The following is a 21,635-nucleotide window of genomic DNA, read 5'->3' as shown; positions in this document are numbered from 1 at the left end:
ACCAATGGCATGCTGTGCATGTGCGCCCTCCCTGGTGCTAACCTTGGCGTTGGGCCCCTCCATGCTAAGGATCATTAGCTGAGCCACAGTGTGCTCCCGGATGCTGTTGAGCTCAGCCTGCTGCCGACGCAGCTTTATTAACAGCAGGGTCAGCTCCTCTGGCTTCACAACGCAGCATAGACACAGAGGAGATAACGAGACAGTCAATTCATCCAGCGGCAGAGCAATGAAAACAAAATACATGAACCAAACCTCTCTTGATTTTTCGTTTGGAAATGAGTGGCAGGAAGAGCAGTGACAGGTTAGGGCAGGGATTACAAAAGCTATGATTCTAACCAGAACTCTGACAAGTCTTCAGGCACAACCCAAGAGGCCTTTGGAAACACTGGTTTGGAGTCTCGGCCTGTGCTGGAGCTGGGCTATAGGACCCACACCTTCAGATGATCGGGGAGAAATATACTCCCTCTCTTCCCTGACTCCAAACGGACTAACTCTCCATCAAATGGATGTGAAAATGAGAGAGAATATATTCAGTAAAAGCGATCATTTCAAATCACTTGACAAATATTTCTCATCGACTGCATTCAGAAGACGCCGCCGCACCCCCCGCGTGCATTCCACTGAAGTTACGCAATCGCAATAATATTCAGAGAGTTGCAAAATGAACAGTGCAGAATATCAATCTCTCCGGCTGATTCTAGTCTACTCAATTTGAGATGACATGGCTAGATGGCAATTTGATTGGTGCCACTGTCTCTCTCTTTCCGTATCATCACCGAGACAATGGCATTATTTTAAATCACATTGTGTCTGCTACTGACAGAAATATCAAATGCTTGCAATAGAAGACAGCAGAGAATGTAACGAGGCACACACTCTGACAGAAATACAGTACACATACAGGCTATCCATTGTAGCATGACAGAGCGACAGTAATACATGATAGCTTGCGTGTCAAACATTGCGTGCCTCATAAACATGTCTCTACCCCCGTCACAAAAACAGATTTGTATTTGCGTCACACTGAAATCATACCAATAGCATATTGGTATGGCAAGGCATTGTTGTTGAGAGAAAATAGGACAGTACAGAGGAGAGGACAGGAGAAGAAGAACGCAGAGACGAGGGGAAGGTCAGTGTTTGTTAGGTGACTCACCGTCTTGCCCTGTAGTGACTGTGGGGTAATGGTCTGCACTGGGATGCCTGCTGGCATGGACCGGCGGTCAGGTGGGTAGTTATACTGAGAGAGAGAGAGACAGGACAGGAAGAGGGCAGGATGCTCTGTTACATGTACTGATTTGAACTGGCAGACGAGTAAAATGAATGCTTTCAAATAAACAAAATAACTACCGCTCAATGCAGAGCATTTCCAGTCATTTCTCTGTGCTTGAAACCCCTGGTGATTATTTTGATGTGTAAGACTGGCTTAGATGATTGTGGTCCATTCCCTGTCCGTTACCTTGGTGAGGTGAGTCCTGTGCCTGCGGTCTATAGTCATAGTCTGGTCCCCTCTGAAGACGGGTGAGGACACCTCGGACCTGGTTGACCCTGGTGGGTTGTCTCTGCGGTGCTGGCCCGGAGGGGAGAAGGTGTGGTAGAGGGCCAGGGATCCATGGGAGGGGGATGTGGGGATGGAGTGGGCCACCCCCTGGTGCACAGAGATGTTCCCCATGGTCTTGGGGCTGGGCAGGGTCCCGTAGTGGCCTGGTGGTGGTGGGCCCTGCCTGGAGAAGGCCTGCCTCTGCTGCCACTCATACAGCTGCCACATGGTGTCGTCCCTCATGGAGCGCCTCTTGTCTGCATTTACAGTTTTACATTTCAGTCATTTTGCAGAAGCTCTTATCCACACAGACTTTAACTAGGTTAAAACAAACACAATATATCACAGTTGTTACAAGTAAAACCATACAACCTCAAGATAGTGGCTATCTGCAAAATCAGTGCCAGAAAGAAAAGAAGAAGTGTGAGTGCAAGAAAGACAAGTATAACAACAAAGTCTTCAACTGCGTCCCAACCGGCACCTTATCCCCTATTGTCCCTGGTCAAAGGTAGTGCACTACATAGGGAATGGGGTGCCATTTGGGGCACAAGCCAAGTACAACAGTAAAGTTTAAGACCCATCACCTGAGTTGGACGTGGGAGCCAGGGCGCGGTCGTAGACGGAGCCGGCCACGCTGCAGATGCTCTCGGGTCGGGACAGCATGTTCCTGGGGAGGGTACGGTAGCCCTCGGGGTAGCGGGGAACGATCTGGGCACGGTGGCTGGGCATGTTGCGGGGTAAGGTCTGGTAGGAGGTGATGCTGGAGGACAGGGGGGAAGGAGAGGGAAATCAATTCAATGAATCAGCTAATAAAACATGATTTTCAATAGCATGATTTACAAATACTTTGATCAATCAATCAATCCACACATATAGCATTTTATAAACTGGGTGGTTCGAGCCCTGAATGCTGATTGGCTGACCGCCGTGGTATATCAGACTGTATACCACGGGTATGACAAAACATTTATTTTTTTAATTACGTTGTTAACCAGTTTATAATGGCAATAAGGCACCTCAGGGGTTTATGGTATATGGCCAATATACCAGAGCTAAGGGTTGTGTCCAGGCACTCGGTAATGCGTCGTGCATAAGAACAGACCTTAGCCATGGTATATTGGCAATACACCACACCCCCTCGTGCATTATTGCTTAAATATAGTTCTAGAGAACAACCTGGGCCTAACCCCTAAAGAGCAATAATAGGTACATAGTAGTGTAAGTGCAGCACACTTACTGCCTCTCTCTGTTAGTCTTAACAGTAATGTACAGTATCTACTACCTCCTGTAAAAAGGTGCTGTACAGTACCTACTACCTCCTGTAAAAAGGTGCTGTACAGTACCTACTACTTCCTGTAAAAAGGTGCTGTACAGTACCTACTACCTCCTGTAAAAAGGTGCTGTACAGTACCTACTACCTCATGTAAAAAGGTACTGTGTACAGTACCTACCACCTCCTGTAAAAATGTACTGTGTACAGTACCTACTACCTCCTGTAAAAGGTACTGTGTACAGTACCTACTACCTCCTGTAAAAAGGTACTGTACAGTACCTACTACCTCCTGTAAAAGGTACTGTACAGAACCTACTAACTACTGTATAAGGTGCTGTACAGTACCTACTACCTCCTGTATAAGGTGCTGTACAGTACCTACTACCTCCTGTATAAGGTACTATTCAGTACCTACTACCTCCTGTATAAGGTACTATACAGTACCTACTACCTACTGTATAAGGTACTGTACTGTACAGTACCTACTACCTCCTGTATAAGGCACTTGGCTCCAGCTCCCTCTCACAGTATATGGGCTGTAGGTAATACAAACCTGTCTTAATAACCCTTTAACTGTCACCTTAAAATTCCAAGTACGAACAACTCAAATAACAAGTAGTTGTTTTTTTCCACAACTAGTTAGAGCTCTACCAGGCGGTTGAGAAGTCGAGGGTCATACTAGCAATGTCACGTTTGAATAGTAATTTGCATAGCATTTTTACTCCTCACAAGAATATTACATACACTAATTTAGATCTGTTTGAATTGCTTTTATACAGAAGATACTTTTGTGTGTTAATAAAGACAGATGTCAAATTTGATTAAATCATGGTCATTTTGTGTCCGATGCATTTTTAGGTGCTGTGCTGTATAGCGTAATGTCCCTAAAGTAGTACTCACATTTCTAATGATCCAGGTTTTTCCACCATGTTTCACACATGTTCAGACTATCTTTCGAGATCATGTATGACAAAGATTATTTATAGGCAAGTAGGAGAGTTCAGATTTCTTATTTTCAATCCATCGCTGATTATACAACGCCAGTTCTACATACAGAACACACTTACATTTTCAACCACATTTCAACATTTTTGTATAAATATACAGTTACAGGAAAGCTTATCTGGCATCTGTAAAGAGAGGACGTTCTTGGAAATGATCTTAGCAATAAAGATCACAGCAATAATGTTGCACGCACACACACCATGTGGAAAAGGAGGAGACAGCAATGTGTCCTCCTGCCACAAAGTATTTCTGTCCATTTTGGAGTGCCGCCATTTCCGAATGTTCTTGAACTTGGGATTTCACTTGAAGCATGTCACCCTTATCTGCTACTGTAGTCTTCTCCAGAGCCCTGTAGCATATGCCTTTATGCAGGTTGACGTTTATTGGGATGAATCTTCTCCTGGTGGCCGAGTTGAGAGGTTTGCGTTAAATGGGCCAGCTCAAAGTCAAAATAGGCTATATAGTTTTTTTTTTTAAGTATTAAAAACCAAAATTTGGTTTTAGTTTAAGGTTAGGCATAAAGTTAGCCGCGTGGTTAAGGTTAGGTTTAAAATCCGATTTTATGACTGTGGCTATGCCTGCTAGTGACCACCGGTGTTGGGATTAGTTACTTGAAAAAGTAATATATTTCCCGCTAGTTACCACCAGTGTTGGGATAAGTTGAAATTGAAGCAAAACATTACTTTACAATATTACTTTGTGTGCAAAGTAACGCGTTATGATACGATTTATGTTCATTTGCATTACCTTCATGAAAAAATCTGACTGTTTGTTTGACTGTTGGAGGGAGCAAGGCGAGCCGCGCACGCTCTACCAAAGACAGGCTACTCACTAGTTTCTCCTTTCATCTGTGGTGCTGCTTTCCTGTGCTAGCTTACTGTGCTGCGCTAAGTGCTGCGCTATATATGGGCTGCTTAATTAGCCATATACAGTATTCTGTAAGCCAAACACCGGTACAGATTTCCTATCTTTTCATTCAAAATCTCTCTCGAGCCGCCAGTTCTCGTTATAGACTGAACATGGACCCATCGAGATGTATAGAGGGCACACTTGCCACTAGACGGGCAAGCCCTCTATGGGCTTATTTATCGCAGAAGCGATTAATGGCAAAGACCAGAGGTGCACCCTCTATACATTTCTATAGACAGCAGCTGTCATGACATTTCTCCAAACAGCTTCTCTCCGCTCGCATGAGAACTAAATGGGGAAACAAGTCGAGAACGGATCATGGAAACACATACTCGGTAGAGATACGATTCTGAAAGTAATGCACGCATTGTTTGACAAAATAACTAATATAGTACCCAATTTGAAAAAGTAACAGGTTACTCTACTCTGTTACTCATAAAAGTAATCTGATTATGTAACACATTACCCCAACATTGGTGACCACCCTGCAGAGCTGCCTCCAGGACAAGATTCATCCCAATATATTCCAAACTGCTGCCTTGATAATTACCATATTACACTGGGAGGATGCACGCTTGGCTCGCCGACAGACTCCACTCTAGGTCGATATCATACTGTACTCACTGACAGGTATCTGGTCGACTCTATAGGAACGCACAGTATGACGGAGGTAAATTGTGTGACGGAAAACACAGCAGAAGTCCTGAGATTCGTCTGCCCCCCTCCCCCCCTTCTGAAACCCTAACCACCCACCCAGGCAGCGCCGACATTAACAGCTTTCCCTGTGACAATGTAATGCGGGTCTCTTTCTTGTGTTAGCCCACAGAGCTCAAGCCTCAAGGTGCTAACATAATTCTTCAGGTCTTAGGCAAGGTTACTCCCGGGGAAGACCTGACCTTTAGCTTGAGGGATGATGCTTCTCTGTGGCTTGTACTGATAAGGCTGTACTCTCCATCAGACACCATAATAATGGAGGCTAAACAGCCATGTCAGGCCTACTCTATGGCCTACCATAGTCAGTGCACTGCTGGTCTAGGCAAGCTGCTGAAAACTGGTCTGATGAGAGGACAGTTCTGTGCTGCATGTGCCAGATATAAGAATCTGGAATATGGAGGCGTTCTAGAACATCTTTAAAACTCTGTTTAATATATATTTACACACAATTAAGTTGTAACAATACTGTGAATTTGTGAAAATGATGATAATGCCCTTTTAGTGTAAGAGCCGTTTGAGAAAATTGCCTGAAATCTCAGCCTGTTTTGGTGGGCTGGAATTTTGCCTGCCTGGCGACATCAGCAATTCTTGCTTGAGAAATTGCTATTTGCCAAAACGCAATTTTTTGTCTCTTTTTGACCATTTTAATTGAAAACAATCACACTAAAGTACTTCAATGTTGACCAGAAATAATTTAATATTGAGGTAAAAACAGCAGCATTGGACCTTTAAACACAAACAAAAGCCAGTTTCCCACATTTCGGCTGGATGCCTTTATCAAGAGCATGTACAATAATCCAATGATACAATAAAATGAGGTTCCCTCCAACTCACAAATATTGAGCAGAAATGACTTATTTGGGCAGGAAGTGGGACACCTCTCCACACCCATGAGTTAACAAATTGTTAAATTACATACGTAATAAACAATATACAGGCAACACTCAAGCAACAAAACAAAAACAGTTGTTAAACAACTAGCAACTAAATGTATGTACAAACCTCTGATCTTGGTTGAAATTAAAATAACTGGTTCATGGTCATTCATGTATTGTCATTCAAAGTATTATACAGCAGATGGTCACATTGGTTTTACCCTGATATACAACACAAATAGTACAAAACCACGGATGCAGCCTTTTTCAGTTCCTCTAAGCAACAAAGATACAAAGACGTGTGTTGAAAAAAATTAAAAGGGATCGGATAAAAATTGGATAAGTAAAAAAATAAAATGGGCTTATTTCTAAGTATTTCCGATGAACCAGAAATACTGTCTAACAAATCAGAATTGTCTAACAAATCTCAAATAACGGTAGATGTTTTGTACAGAGGAGTTTGTACTTTTATCCCCTTTTCTGCCCAATTGGTAGTTACAGTCTTGTCCCATCGCTGCAACTCCCCTTCGGACTCGGGAGAGAAGGTCGAAAGCAATGCATCCTCCGAAACCCGACCCTGCCAAGCTGCACTGCTTCTTGACACACTGCTTGCTTAACCCGGAAGCCAGCCGCACCAATGTGTCAGAGGAAACATCGTCCAGCTGGCGACCGCAGTCAGCTTGCAGGTGTCCTGCCCGCCACAAGGAGTCGCTAGAGCGCGATGGGACAAGGAAATCTCGGCCAGCCAAACCCTCTCCTAACCCGGATGACGCTGGGCCAATTGTGCGCTGCCTCATGGGTCACAGTCAGCTGTGACACAGCCTGGGATCGATGCAGTGCCTTAGACCCCAGCGCCACTCAGGAGACCCTTGTATGGAGGACTTTTAACTGCAAATGCAATATGTCAAATCTGCCAACATTATTTGTCTCAGCCTTAACAGAAGGTCCTACATAAAACTCAGACCTCAGGCTTCAGTCGGAGGTTTCAGTTTAGCCCACAGTCTGTCCCAGAATTCCTGGTGCTGATGGGGGTCCTGGGGCCAGTCCAGAAAGGTCCTAGTCTTGACCAGGCGAGATAGCCAGCCGGCGGGAGGGGGGGGGGGGGGGGGGTGGATCTTCTCCAGGAAGACCAGGAGGAGGATGTCCCTTTGTTCCACCTGCAGTCCGGAGGTGACCAGCTTCATCTCCAGGGAACACCAGTTACAGTGCAGATAGTGGCGACTGGACCAGGCAAAGGGTGTGGTGGCTCCGGTAGAGGCTGTCTGTGATGTTCTCCACAATGTCCTTCTCCAGCTGGAAGTCCCTGCTGTGCAGACAGAGGTGCAGGAAAGGGGGACCCCTCTGCTCCAGGTTGGGTAGCAGCTCCTCCACCACCAAGTGTGCATCCTTCCCGCTGTAGGAGACAAACGCATCGTAGTGGAAGCCCTCCTTGGTGTTTGATCACATCGCCTCCATCAGCCAGCAAAGGGTGATGTGGTAGAGGGGGAGGAGGAAAGGACTGGCCAGGTTATGGACCAAGACCACCAGCATTTAGAACAGGACTCCCAGGCCAGTCGCAGCAAAGAGCACAAAGCCCACCTCTGTTGTGCAGTTGGCTTCTGTGTACTTGACAAAGTCAGGTGTGTCTAGCCCATTGTCCGACAAGCATTTCAAGTCCTCTAAATTATACATAACTTCATGTTTAAGCATGATCACTTCAACCGACCTGTACCCCTGTGCCAATGCAATGAGCCAAGCATCGTCACAACTGCAAAAATCTGTAATGTGTCAAGTATCAAATACTTTAGGTTAGAGAGCTGTTCAGTAAAGCTGTAGATAATGTGATAAATGTTCTCGATACGCAAACATAATGTTTAAGGATTTAAAGTCTTTGGTTAAACTACCCTCCAAAGAGTCAATCCTGCAGTTTGAATGTTTCAGAACCTCCAGTTTGGTCAGGTTGTGGAAAATGATGTCAGCAGAACCCTGTATTAAAAGATCCACCTGTACTAGAGTCAGTTTCCTCAGGTGAATCATCCGATTCATTGATGTTAAGTCCACACTTTTAGCTGAAAGCTTTGACCTGTACACAAATGTCTCCACAGACCTGAAGTACTTTCCCATGAATTCAGATCCACAAAGGAATTATTCAGCATCAAGATGGGTTACAGACTGAAAGAAAGGTTTGTCGCAGTCTTCAAATGACACTGCCTGGCCTTTGAGTTGGAGACTCAGATTCTGTTTAAATGTGATGTTACTGCCAATAATCAACTGCATTGGCCTCATACCTGAACTAATGTACAGATGAGTCAGCTGACTCAGAATGTCACTGAAGACAAGATTCAGCTTTATTACAGGTTCTCTTGGTGGATAGTTCGAGTACCCCAGAAACACTCATCTTCGACACGTACGGTGAGAGACAATCTTTCAGAAAAGACAACTGACACGAGGATATGTTTGAACATGATAGATTTCAGAAGATCACTAAAATATCAGTGCTAGAAATATGTGACCAAATACTACACTTTGGACTGTTTTATTTCCAAGAATCTTTAGGGTTGTCAATCATTTTTTCTTTGAGAGAAAAAAACATTTTTACTTGTTAAACAAAATCTGTCCCTGAGCAAATTGCATTGGAATAAAATATGACTTCGAATTTTGTGAGCATACTACTATAGCTAAGTATTTAAATTATTTATTTTACACAGTCATTATTGCTAATCTCAATCCCTTTAACTCTCTTCTTGAAAAACCTATTGAAAAAATGATCACCTTAAATTCTTATAACTCCCAATAGTTTTTTGTTTACAACTTGAGGTTTATTTGGGAAATTACATCGCTCTACCAGAAGGTTGAGAAGTCAAAAGAGAGTTATTACTAGCAATGCCATAATAGAATGGTAATTTGAACAGCATTTTTAATAATCTCTACAATATTACAAAAATTACTTTAGGTCTGCTTCGATAGCTTTTATAGGTAGGTAAGCATTGTTAAAATGAGGACTGATGTTATGCTAATTTGAATATTCAATGAATATTCAATTACATTGAAATTAATGTGTTTTCATGTGGTTTATAGTGTGCAATGTCCCTTCTTATATTTCAAATGATCCAGGTTCTTCCACCATGTTTTCCACATATTCAGACTACATTTTGAGATAAACGGAAAAGTGCAATTTCAATTACTATTATAGGCAATATTTTATAGGCGAACATAAGTCTGAATATTGTCCCCATGGGTCATGAAATGTGGTTTAACGCCATTGTATATTTCCTAATATAATGAGTCTGTTTCCATCGATCATCCTTGAGATGTTTCTACAAATTGATTGGAGTCCACTGGGAGTAAATTCAATTGATTGGACATGATTTGGAAAGGCACATACAGTGCCTTGCGAAAGTATTCGGCCCCCTTGAACTTTGCAACCTTTTGCCACATTTCAGGCTTCAAACATAAAGATATAAAACTGTATTTTTTTGTGAAGAATCAACAAGTGGGACACAATCATGAAGTGGAACGACATGTATTGGATATTTCAAACTTTTTTAACAAATCAAAAACTGAAAAATTGGGCGTGCAAAATTATTCAGCCCCTTTACTTTCAGTGCAGCAAACTCTCTCCAGAAGTTCAGTGAGGATCTCTGAATGATCCAATGTTGACCTAAATGACTAATGATGATAAATACAATCCACCTGTGTGTAATCAAGTCTCCGTATAAATGCACCTGCACTGTGATAGCCTCAGAGGTACGTTAAAAGCGCAGAGAGCATCATGAAGAACAAGGAACACACCAGGCAGGTCCGAGATACTGTTGTGAAGAAGTTTAAAGCCGGATTTGGATACAAAAAGATTTCCCAAGCTTTAGACATCCCAAGGAGCACTGTGCAAGCGATAATATTGAAATGGAAGGAGTATCAGACCACTGCAAATCTACCAATACCTGGCCGTCCCTCTAAACTTTCAGCTCATACAAGGAGTAGACTGATCAGAGATGCAGCCAAGAGGCCCATGATCACTCTGGATGAACTGCAGAGATCTACAGCTGAGGTGGGAGACTCTGTCCATAGGACAACAATCAGTCGTATATTGCACAAATCTGGCCTTTATGGAAGAGTGGCAAGAAGAAAGCCATTTCTTAAAATTATCCATAAAAAGTGTCGTTTAAAGTTTGCCACAAGCCACCTGGGAGACACACCAAACATGTGGAAGAAGGTGCTCTGGTCAGATGAAACCAAAATTGAACTTTTTGGCAACAATGCAAAACGTTATGTTTGGCGTAAAAGCAACACAGCTGAACACACCATCCCCACTGTCAAACATGGTGGTGGCAGCATCGTGGTTTGGGCCTGCTTTTCTTCAGCAGGGACAGGGAAGATGGTTAAAATTGATGGGAAGATGGATGGAGCCAAATACAGGACCATTCTGGAAGAAAACCTGATGGAGTCTGCAAAAGACCTGAGACTGGGACGGAGATATGTCTTCCAACAAGACAATGATCCAAAACATAAAGTAAAATCTACAATGGAATGGTTCAAAAATAAACATATCCAGGTGTTAGAATGGCCAAGTCAAAGTCCAGACCTGAATCCAATCGAGAATCTGTGGAAAGAACTGAAAACTGCTGTTCACAAATGCTCTCCATCCAACCTCACTGAGCTCGAGCTGTTTTGCAAGGAGGAATGGGAAAAAAATTCAGTCTCTCGATGTGCAAAACTGATAGAGACATACCCCAAGCGACTTACAGCTGTAATCGCAGCAAAAGGTGGCGCTACAAAGTATTAACTTAAGGGGGCTGAATAATTTTGCACGCCCAATTTTTCAGTTTTTGATTTGTTAAAAAAGTTTGAAATATCCAATAAATGTCGTTCCACTTCATGATTGTGTCCCACTTGTTGTTGATTCTTCACAAAAAAATACAGTTTTATATCTTTATGTTTGAAGCCTGAAATGTGGCAAAAGGTCGCAAAGTTTAAGGGGGCCGAATACTTTCGCAAGGCACTGTACCTGTCTATAGAAGGTCCCACAGCTGACAGTGCATGTCAGAGCAAAAATCAAGCCATGAGGTCAAAGAAATTGTCCGTAAAGCTCTGAGACAAGATTGTGTCGAGGCACAGATCTGGGGAAAGGTACCAAAAATTGTCTGCAGCAATTAAGAACACAGTGGTCATCATCATTTTATATGTATTTTTATTTTACCTTTATTTAACTAGGCAAGTCAGTTAAGAACAAATTCTTATATTCAATGAAGGCCTAGGAACAGAAACAAGATTCTCTGGTGTGATGAAACCAAGACTGAACTCTTTGGCTTGAATGCCAAGCGTCACGTCTGGAGAAAACCTGGCACCATCCCTACGGTGAGGCATGGTGGTGGCAGCATCATGATGTTGCAATGGATTTCAGCGGCAGGGACTGGGAGACTAGTCAGGATAGAGGGAAAGATGAACGGCGGCAGATTGGGGCGAAGGTTCACCTTCCAACAGGACAACAACCATAAGCATGCAGCCAAGACAACACAGGAGTGGCTTCGGGACAAGTCTAAATGTCCTTGAGTGGCCCAGCCAGAGTCCGGACATAAACCCGATCGAACATCTCTGGCGAGACCTGAAAATAGCTGTGCAGCAACGTTCCCAAATACAGGTGTGCAAAGCTTGTAGCGTCATACCCAAGAAGATTCGATGCTGTAATCGCTGCCAAAGGTGCTTCAACAAAGTACTGAGTAAATGGTCTGAATACGTATGTCAATGTGACGTGTCAGTTTTTATTTTTTTAATACATTTGCAAAAAATAAATGTTTTTGCTTTGACATTATGGGTTATTGTGTGTAGATTGAGGAGGGAAATAAAAACCAATTTAATCAATTTTAGAATAAGGCTGTAACGTAACAAAATGTGGAAAAAGTCAAGGTGTCTGAATACTTTCCGAAAGCACTGGTAGATACATACATGTACTCCGATACAATAGAGAAGTGATGCGTTTAGTTTGAAACTATTAGTTTTGATCAGAGAATGAATCGATGTGATACGATATTGTTTGCTGCACTAACATTTGTTGCCAAGACGCATTCATTTCCAGTCTAAATTCAAATCTGCTGTTGATGGAGCTCATGAGCTGGGCCTCTCTGAGCTGGATCTGTCTGAGCTGACACGTGTGTGTGTGTGCACGTGTGGACATGTTTCATAAAAAGTACCCACAAGAATTGCAAATAAACAAAAAATTGGACCAACTGGGGACATTTTGTTAGTCCCCACAACGTCAAATGCTATTTCGAGGGAGTTTAGGGTTAAGGTTAGGAGCTATGGTTAGGGTTTTTGGGTTAAGGTTAGGGTTAGTGGAATGGAACTGAATTGTGTGTCCCCACAAGATTAATTACACAAGACAGTGTACGCGTTTGTACTATGTAGGCCCCTGAGCTAAACCATAACTGAGACTACGCATCTACCACTCCACTACCACTATCAGATTAGGGGCTGATATTTTTTGTCCCCCAACTTGGGGTTCTGAAATCACCATCACCCTGTAATTAACTTGTCATTTTAGCAGATTTGTTTGAGCTAGTAATACATCAATATTTATCGCTTACAAATTAGCTATGACATAGCCAATGAATATATAGCACAATTTGGGATTTCACTACAGTCTGTTCTTAGTGATTTTCTCTTCTTCTCTCTGTACAGCCATGAAGTGTGCCTCACAAAAGTGATTTACCCTGTATATCTAAAAATGACAATATACACGGATTGTTTAAAACGATTGCCGATAGTGAATATACAATATATTGTAAGCAGGTACAGCCAGATGAGAGTTGTGTCTCCGGTTTACTTTTACAACATTTTAAACTGCGAATAAATAAACTAGGAAATTACATAGGTTGTCACTCAACTAATAAAGATCACGCAAGCCAATTTAGCATTTGCAAGCTGAAGGTGGCGCACAGATGTGCAAGATCAGGAACAGGCCTCCTGCCTGGCGAAGCTGGGCACAGTGTGCAGTTTGACTAGGCTACTGATTTTCCCTGGGGGTTGTTTGGCGTGCAAAATGACATGTAGATCAATGACCACCACTGTTGTCACAAAATATTAGGTATTTTCGTAAAAAGATTGGGAAAGAAAGATGAACATTTTAGTCGATTTTTGGACCTGCATGTTACATTTAGGTTGGTTTGAAAAACATGCTCTAGCCACCGGTTGAGAATATTAAATTATCTACATTTACATTTTAGTAATTTAGCAGATACTCTTTTCCAAAGTGACTTACAGGAGCAATTAGGGTTAAGTGCTTTGCTCAAGGACACACCGACTGATTTTTCACCTAGTCCGCACAGGGAAACGAACCAGCGACCTTTCGGTTATTGGCTCTATGCTCTTAACCGCTAGGCTACCTGCCGCTACTAATTACCTGTGTGTTTATCTAATTAAAGCATTATGCTAATAAGTCCACGCTTTTGCTTTACCTTTCCTTTATATACCTGGGAGACGCAATTAATGTCTGGGTCATTACCATATCATTACCATATCACAGACACACTCAGGTCTTTATCAGGAGAGGAGGGGCATGGATAGGGCATGACCTCATTCCAGGAAGAAGTGATTGGCTACTAGTGTTAATATGAGTCACTGATTCGCCGAAGGTACAGTACTTTCTAGCTAACAAGTCACTCACTATACATGCCACTGGAGTGACTGAGCTTATTAACGAGGCTAAGTATCAGACAAAGACACCAACGGCCTTTATGAAGTCTCAAAATCGTGTCCAGAAACTAGCCTGTATACGATAAATAAGAGCATATCCCCTTGAGGATGAGACAGAAGTGTCTGACAGCACATAAGCCTACTACAACTGCATGGTAAGAGTCCATTTGGCATTACAACAGCACGCTAAAAGGGACAGGGGACATTAAAACGAACAGGGGGCTCAATTGAACCAGTCCATTGTTTGTGCTGTTTAGCATCAGTTCCTCCGAGTCCTTCCTCTTTTCAGAGGCTTAATTGCCATAAACAAATGCAGTTTAATGGATGGTAGAGAGGGAAAAGGGAAAGTAGGGCGCTGGCTCTAATCTGTATTCTCGCTGGCTCTGAGACTAGGCTATAGTAGAGGCTGCAGGCTGAATGTCTGGGCTCCTAATATGGGCGTAGTACAGTAAATTCACAGCCAGAGAGGAGGGACAGAGTGAGCTCAGTGGTATAGAGGATAGAACCTCAAACACAAGCCAATAGCCAATGTCATACAGGCACAGGGGAATAAAGTATGCATCCATAGCTTATGATCTACAAACACAGGCACATACAGTCTTCCGTAGAGCCCAGTGAGCTATAGCCAAATACCTTTACTGGACAGCCATCTTCAAATACATAATAATAAAGTCCTGTACTAGGTGCAATGCATATGGATTTCATTGACCTATATTCCACAGTATAACAGTTCTAATATCTCACCCTGTTGCCCACAGTTCAAATAGAAGCTTGGGACCTGAGCGTTTGCCTTGCGCTGCTATGGCTATGTACACACTATCTCCGTCAAAGGGAATTGGAAATGTGAGAACACCTGATTGTTGGGATAACACAGAGAGGCCAGAGAGGGAATCGGTATTTACACGTCCCAAATGGCACCCCTATGTCGGAGCACTACTTTTGACCAGAGCCCTTTTGGCCCTGGTCAAAAGGAGGGTACTACAGAGGGTGCCATTTGAGACGCAAACCAAAAAAAAAACATGTAATCTGGAAGTGTCCCTCCTATTCCCTGGGCTGTTCTAGAGGACTGATGATGTTGCAGTAGGAGGCATTGAGCGGTGCTCTACTGGTAACAGGGGCACAGGTCCATAACTTATTCATCTAAAGGAATGGGCGGAGGAGAGTAAAAGAGACGGGGAGAAAACATTCCCTCGCTCCTGTTCTCAAACAAGCCCAGCAAAATGAGTGTATGATCCCTGACAGCGACATACAGCGGGTGACATGAAAAGCTTTCAGCTCTCGCCGGCAAGCACAGGCCAGGGATGCTATCGAGCACTGAGCAGAGACAGTGAAAGAGAGGAGGGAGGGAGTGGGAGAGAGAAGAGGAAGGAAGGAAGGAAGGAAGGAAGGAAGGAAGGAAGGAAGGAAGGAAGGAAGGAAGGAAGGAAGGAAGGAAGGAAGGAAGGAGAGCGAGAGGGATACGGTAAAGATAAAGAGGTCTGGGAGATATAGCCACAGGCTAAGAGGATGTGGTTGTTTTTTTATTTCTCTGTCTCTGGCCGCCCAGTGCTCTTAGAGACAAGTTAACGTCTAGATGGCTGGCTGGCTGACTCACTGACAGATTGCACTGCAGACACACAGGTGGTGGTTTTTACTATCTGAGAGAACAGTAACAGATTTCAGAGAGGCATGGGTACGTGCAGACCAATACGGACATACAGAAACACACACAGAAACGCAACCAACCAACCAACCCACACACACACCAGCCCAAAACACGCACGCAGACAGAAACACACACACACCCTTACCTCCTGGTATCGTCATCCTCTTGTGTCCTCTGGGTCCTAACCCAGTTCTCCAGCTGCCTCATGGAGTTGGTTCTGGTCAGACTTTTCTCTGGCTCCTGGGCCTGCTGGTTCTGGGTCTGGTTCGGAGGCGGGTCCTGGGCCTTTCCTGCTCCTCTGCCCAGGGTACCTACCACCTCCCCTGGGCTGTGGTCCCCAGCCCGCTCCCCAGAGCCGTTGACCTGTGGTGGGGCCATGTGCTGGGAGACCTGTACCTGGCGGGAGGCTGTAACTGCTGCTGCGATGGCTGCTGCCTGGGCTGGTTGGAGTTTGATGCTGTTGATTTTAGTCAGAGGCCTCTCAGCACTGCCATCCCTCTGGAATCCATACTTGTTCCCTTCACGGAGGGTTCCATACTTATCCACTTCCCTAAGGGTACCATACTTATCGAGCGTCCCATACTTATCTCCATCCCTCAGGGTACCACACTTACTTCCTTCCCGTAGGGTTTTATACTTCTGCCTTTCATCAAGGGTCCCATAACGATCTGACCGATCTTTCTCAGTCATAGACGTTTGTCTCTCTACCCCTTTCTGGAGGTTGTATTTCTGTCCATCTTTTTGGAGGGTGTATCGCTCTCCTTTTTGCAGTGCATATCTCTCTCCATCTTTCTGTACCAAGTACTTCTCCCCGTCTTTCTGAGGTGCGTACTTCTCCATCTGAACATCTTTCTGCCCAGCACATCGTTCGCCTCCGTCTTTCTGCAAGGAATACCGCTCCCCGTCTTTTTGCAGGGCGTACCGCTCGCCGTCTTTCTGCAACAGGTACCTCTCTCCGTCTCTCTGCAGCGTGTAGCTCACCCCGTCTTTCTGAAGGGAGTATCTCTCGCCGTCTCTCTGCAGCGTGTAGCGTTCCCTCTCTCTCTGGAGGGTGTTGTGCTTCCTGTCCCCGTCTGTGTGGTCCATGCTGCGGGCGAGGGAGGGCTGGTGCGGCTCACGGTTCCTCTCGTTGTTCTGGATCTCTGGCCTGGTCAGGACCCGGTTGTGGTTCAGGATGTTGTTCACCTCCTGGGGACAGCAGCGGTCCACCTTCAACTTATCCAGTCTGGGAGAGAGAGAGAAAGAGAGAGGAGGGAGAGAGAGAGAGAGAGAAGTGAGGGAGAGAGAGTGATGGACGAGAGAAAAGGAGGGAGAGAACAAGAGGGGGATTGGAAACGGTAAGAGAAAGAAAAAAGACAGATGACTGATGAAAAGATGACAATAAATACACACCAATAAGCCATTACTAGCCAGGTTCACAGAAAAACACATTTCCACATTCCAACAATGGACTCTTGCTGTGTGGGTGTCAGGCGCCGGGCTCTACTGCTACCTCTCCTCCAACCTGCCTGACTATATGACTGCCAAGGGGGACCACAGAGGAAAAGAGGAAGAGAAGTGAGAGGTGTTGAAAACATCACTGTCCGCCCACAGCACTCCGAGGGCACAGTGAGACGTGGCTACTTTGACTGAGCAGCCATCCACTGCTGCAACCTTTCAGTCTGTTACAGAAAGGCCATTAACAGGTCTGGTACTCCAGAGGGAAATAGCTCAATTCTAGGCTAGCCACAGTCTTTTACCGCCTACTGCACTCAGGGACAAGTCACAGTGACAGCCACTTGGGACTGCTAATCTAATGGTACTTTATGTATTTCTACCTGGGGTTTTTCCTAGTATTTCTCAGTGAGGTAAAGGTACCGTAACGGCAGTATGTCCAATTTCTATTGCCAGACTTTGGCTGTGTTGTTTACAGCCACAGTAGTACTGTGTAAATTAAAGAATGCAATGTCCTGAGTGCGGGTTTGTGCCCCACGCCATCCCTTTAAGATGAGAGCAGTGCTGAAGTGCAGTATGCAGACATACAAACAAACCTCCGCACACGGCCTGCATCACGCCACAATGACGAAGCTAGGACTGCCAGCGCGTTGTACTTACAGGACTGTGGAGAGTAGGTGTTACTATCCATCTGAGTCTCTCCAGTGTATAAAGCACTGTATGCCCATGTCGAAAAGCCTTCACAACACTGCAATTACCAACGGCGTGTGAAGTGCAGTTACCTCTGACGTGAAAGTTTAACTGGAGGCAGTGAGGATGGATACCAGTGCTGTGCTGTATAGCCCTAAAGCTATAGCTTCTCATTACAAGCTATGCATCTTCAACACAACAGCTGGTAATTGTCTTCTAAACTGATGCGATTTCTCACTTCTGCAAGAAATACCGCAGGCTCTCACGGCCGTCCGTTTGCTTACAAAACAAAAGATTGCACGGTTCAGCTGGTCGCTTTCATGGCCATAGGTCAGGCAATCAAGGCTGGCTGGCTGCTGGGCAGTTCAATCTGGGTTTACCCACCTTCTGATTGGCTCTGTGTGGACCAGTGCTGCGTCCGTCATCACTTTCATCCAGGACTCCATGTCTTTGGCCGTGTCTGTGCAGAAGTAGTAGGTCCTCATGTTGGAGTGGGTCGCCTAGCAGGGGGAGAGAGAGAGAGAGAGAGAGAGGGGGAGAGAGTGAGTGAGAGAGAGAGAAAGAGAGAGAGAGAGAGCACAGGCGGGAGTGAGGGAGAGTTCCTAAGACAGAGGAGTGTGAGGTAGGTAAGTGGGTGACCTTGGCAAGACTGCAGGGAGTGTTACATCACCTTCTTTGGAAGAGGTGTGTGCGTGCATGTGTTCGTCAGTCTGTCTGTGCACACACAGGCCTGTGTGTTGGAGCGTGAATGTGCGTGTGCATCCCTATCGCTCCAAGGCTGGGTAGCTAACTTTAATTACCTGCTAAGCAGGCTTAGGACCATAAATATGAGCGACAGGGAGACACTCCAAGCTGAGTGCTACTCTTGTTTCCTGCTGCAGAGGCAGAGACTGGCACTAAGTCAGTGTCCCAATTGGCACCCCATTCCCTTTTTCGTGCACTACTTTAGACCAGGGGTAGTGTACTATATCGGGAATAGGGTGCCCTTTGTGACACACCCTAACACACAGCAGAGGCGAGGACAGATAGTAGGGGATGCGGGGGAGTAGAGAATGGATGGGCTTGTTACTGTGTTATAGACGGTGTCAATGTGTAGGAGTGAATCAGTGTTTACAGTGGTGACATGTGTGAAACAGTATGTGAGGCTAACACGCTCAAAAAGGTGGATATAGCCGTGTCTGTCTTTCTGTGTATACTTTTCTTTATCTTCTCTCTCTGCCCATCTTGCTCCTATCACCCTCTTGCATATTGAGACTAGAAAATCTATTGAGTTTATCATGGATCTACGCACAAAGAGCTCTCCGTATACAAACGCATTTTCAGAGATTCTCTGAAAGGAAAGACCAAAAGCGAAGAGAAGCCTGTGTGTTACGGTGTGTTTACACTTTGTGCGGTGAAACATCGGACGCCATTCACTTTCAAAGGAAGGAAAGAGAGAAGCGGAGTGGGCGAGGGACCGCTGAGCGATGCGAGCGTGGGCGAGGGAGCTGAACAGGGCGGGACTAAAGCTGAACTCTATTCAAATCCTCCACGATAGCGTGACGCGAGTGACCAATTGAAGCTCACCATAGCTTCCTACCCCTACTGGATTGTCTGTCAATGGCTGTTGATACATAGCACTACAATAAGTCACTACAAAAGCATCAACTCTGCTGTGGTATACAGCGGGAAGTCGTGCTTCCGCGTAGCCTGCTATCACAAAATCAAGTGAGTTTCTATACAGACAGCCACACATTATACAATCCAGACCGACGGACAAGGGAGTTACGGATTATGGATTTGCCTTCAGTAAAAGGATTATGGGAAACAAGTAGCCTCTTAACCATTTTTCCGAAGTTATTTTTCCGGCTCCGCGTTGCAACCACCTCGGATGTCCACGCGTGGAAGCACGGCATCCTTTATGGGGCTCTGTCTGTGTGTGCGTACAGTACTGACCTTGAAGGCGTATTTCCTGCTGATGTGGTCGTCGACAGACAGCATGGAGATGTGGAAGCTGGGCAGCAGGATACTACCCAGGATGCCCTCCTCCTTCTCATCTGCGGGACAGAGGGCGAGAAGAATCGTCATTTATGGTTTAGAATGTCGACACAGGCTTTGGAATAGTGCATTGTGGTCCATCTGGTGGAGGAAAGTCGGGAGGGATCAGAGGAGGGGAACTATCAGCATTCTAATAGGACAGTGGACACTGGATGTACCGTAAACAGAATGCGTCAGAACTTTGTAGGCACCTTTATCTTTGGTCAGGGTGTGATGGCTAGGTAAGCAGCTAACAGGACACAGGATGTATTGGACAAAAATAAAATGTGTCAGAACCTTTGTGTAGGAACCTTTATCTTCGGTCTGGGTGTGTTAACCGTCTCAGATAGGACCATTTAAGCTGGAGTTTATCAGAGCATGGCAGGGAGGGTTGAGCATGGCAGGATATTCACTTTCTTTCTTCACTAAGAACCCCCAAACCCCGGGCTTCCAGCATGTTACACAGTAGGGTACCAAAACCAGATAGAACAACAAAACCGTTTCTCCTCGGGCCGCTTTGCCAAACATCCATAATTTCGCAGTCAAATGTAATCCTAACAGCGCAACTTGGTAAACAAACACACTAACTTGAGTGTGATAGCATACAACAGTGATGCTACCGCATCAAAGACAAACAAGTAAACAATGACGGAATCAATGCGTCCGCTGCCCAGAGCGTTCCGTACAGCTGGGTTGTATAATGCCTACACGGTGTTGTAACACACCATCTGTAGAGTGCAGCATGACTGCAGCAAAACCAACAGAGCCCAAACTCAGCTTCAGGGTTGACTTTAAACAGGCAAGTACAGCAGAATTCCCTGCAGCTCTCCATGCCCGCGTCTGCCCCGCTCTCTCTACCGCTGCATTATTAACTGAGAGGCGAGGGGGAGAGGAGTAGGGAGAGAGATCAAGAAGATGAAATGAAAACACAGCACCTCCCTCCTTGTGAAAGCAGCACCTCTACCCATATGTAAATACTGTATTAGCTCAATGACCTACCTCGTACCCCTGCACATGGACTCGGTACCGGCACTCCTTTATAGCCTCGTTACATTTTTATTGTGTTACCATTTCCTTTTTTTTTATTGAGCAAATGTTTTTTAACTGCACTGTTTGGAATGGGCTCGTCAGCAAGCATTGCGCTGTTAAAGTCTACTATACCGGTTGTGTTCAGCAGATGTGAACAACATTTGATTTAAAAATTGGGTTTTCACTAGATTCTACAAAGAAGCATGGCGACCTTAACCTTTAAGCTATGTGATGGTATGATTAGATTTGATCGTTCTGTTGCGACAGAGATCCTGAACAAAGCAGAACCATCAGTCAGAGATGGTCATTCATATTCCCCCAACAACCTCTCATTCTTGCCTTCAGATAGACACAATTCCTAGTCAAAAACCTTACCTCTGAAAACTCATCGACAGACAGCACTTAAGTTCAAATGAAGTGAGTGAAGACGATAAGAGCGCGAGAGAGAGCTAGATGTTGTTATCAGAAAGCATAGCACGTCAACACTCTTTTAAGAACTCTTCTCTCGTCTCTTGGTTTACCAATATACAGGAAATTCCCCTCTGGGCATGTCATGAAAGAGCTGGCTGATTTGCACTCCGGGACCGTTTAATTGAACAATTTATGGAAATTAAACTCTCTGAAACCTGGGGTATGTCTACATCCGGAGCAAATACGTTTCCGTTTTACTGCTAGCTATGATGCCAGCTATGATATCTTATACTCAAACTTTAACTGTGTGTTGCGCTTTGAGTGTGTGTGTGTGTCTCACCTCTATAGTAAAACAGGCACATGTCAGACAGCACAAACCACCTCTTCTTCCATAGCTTCATCCCCGTGCTGTCCTACAGGGGAACA

The 21,635-nt window shown here is 44.8% G+C and overlaps 1 protein-coding gene across 17 annotated transcripts in view; it reads right to left on the bottom strand.

The window, feature by feature from the left end:
- LOC110500191 (pleckstrin homology domain-containing family A member 5) overlaps positions 1-21,635 on the bottom strand; it is a 162,675-nt gene that overhangs the window by 14,032 nt on the left and 127,008 nt on the right. For 12 of the 17 annotated variants that reach the window (XR_005038567.1, XM_036957560.1, XM_036957561.1 and 9 more), the window contains 8 exons: positions 21,550-21,622; positions 19,689-19,789; positions 18,138-18,253; positions 15,775-16,854; positions 2,125-2,300; positions 1,460-1,797; positions 1,157-1,240; positions 43-162 (listed from right to left, as the gene is read on the bottom strand). Coding sequence is in view for 16 of the 17 variants with exons in the window: in XM_036957560.1 (XP_036813455.1) it covers positions 43-162; positions 1,157-1,240; positions 1,460-1,797; positions 2,125-2,300; positions 15,775-16,854; positions 18,138-18,253; positions 19,689-19,789; positions 21,550-21,622 (2,088 nt within the window). In the remaining variant the exon portion in view is untranslated. The remainder of the gene's footprint in view (positions 1-42; positions 163-1,156; positions 1,241-1,459; positions 1,798-2,124; positions 2,301-15,774; positions 16,855-18,137; positions 18,254-19,688; positions 19,790-21,549; positions 21,623-21,635) is intronic. The other 5 variants (XM_036957555.1, XM_036957559.1, XM_036957562.1 and 2 more) reach the window with 1 other exon arrangement.

Source organism: Oncorhynchus mykiss, chromosome 21 (genome assembly GCF_013265735.2).
Source record: "Oncorhynchus mykiss isolate Arlee chromosome 21, USDA_OmykA_1.1, whole genome shotgun sequence".
Taxonomy (NCBI): Eukaryota; Metazoa; Chordata; class Actinopteri; order Salmoniformes; family Salmonidae; genus Oncorhynchus; species Oncorhynchus mykiss.
This window is presented reverse-complemented; position numbering and strand designations above follow the sequence as displayed.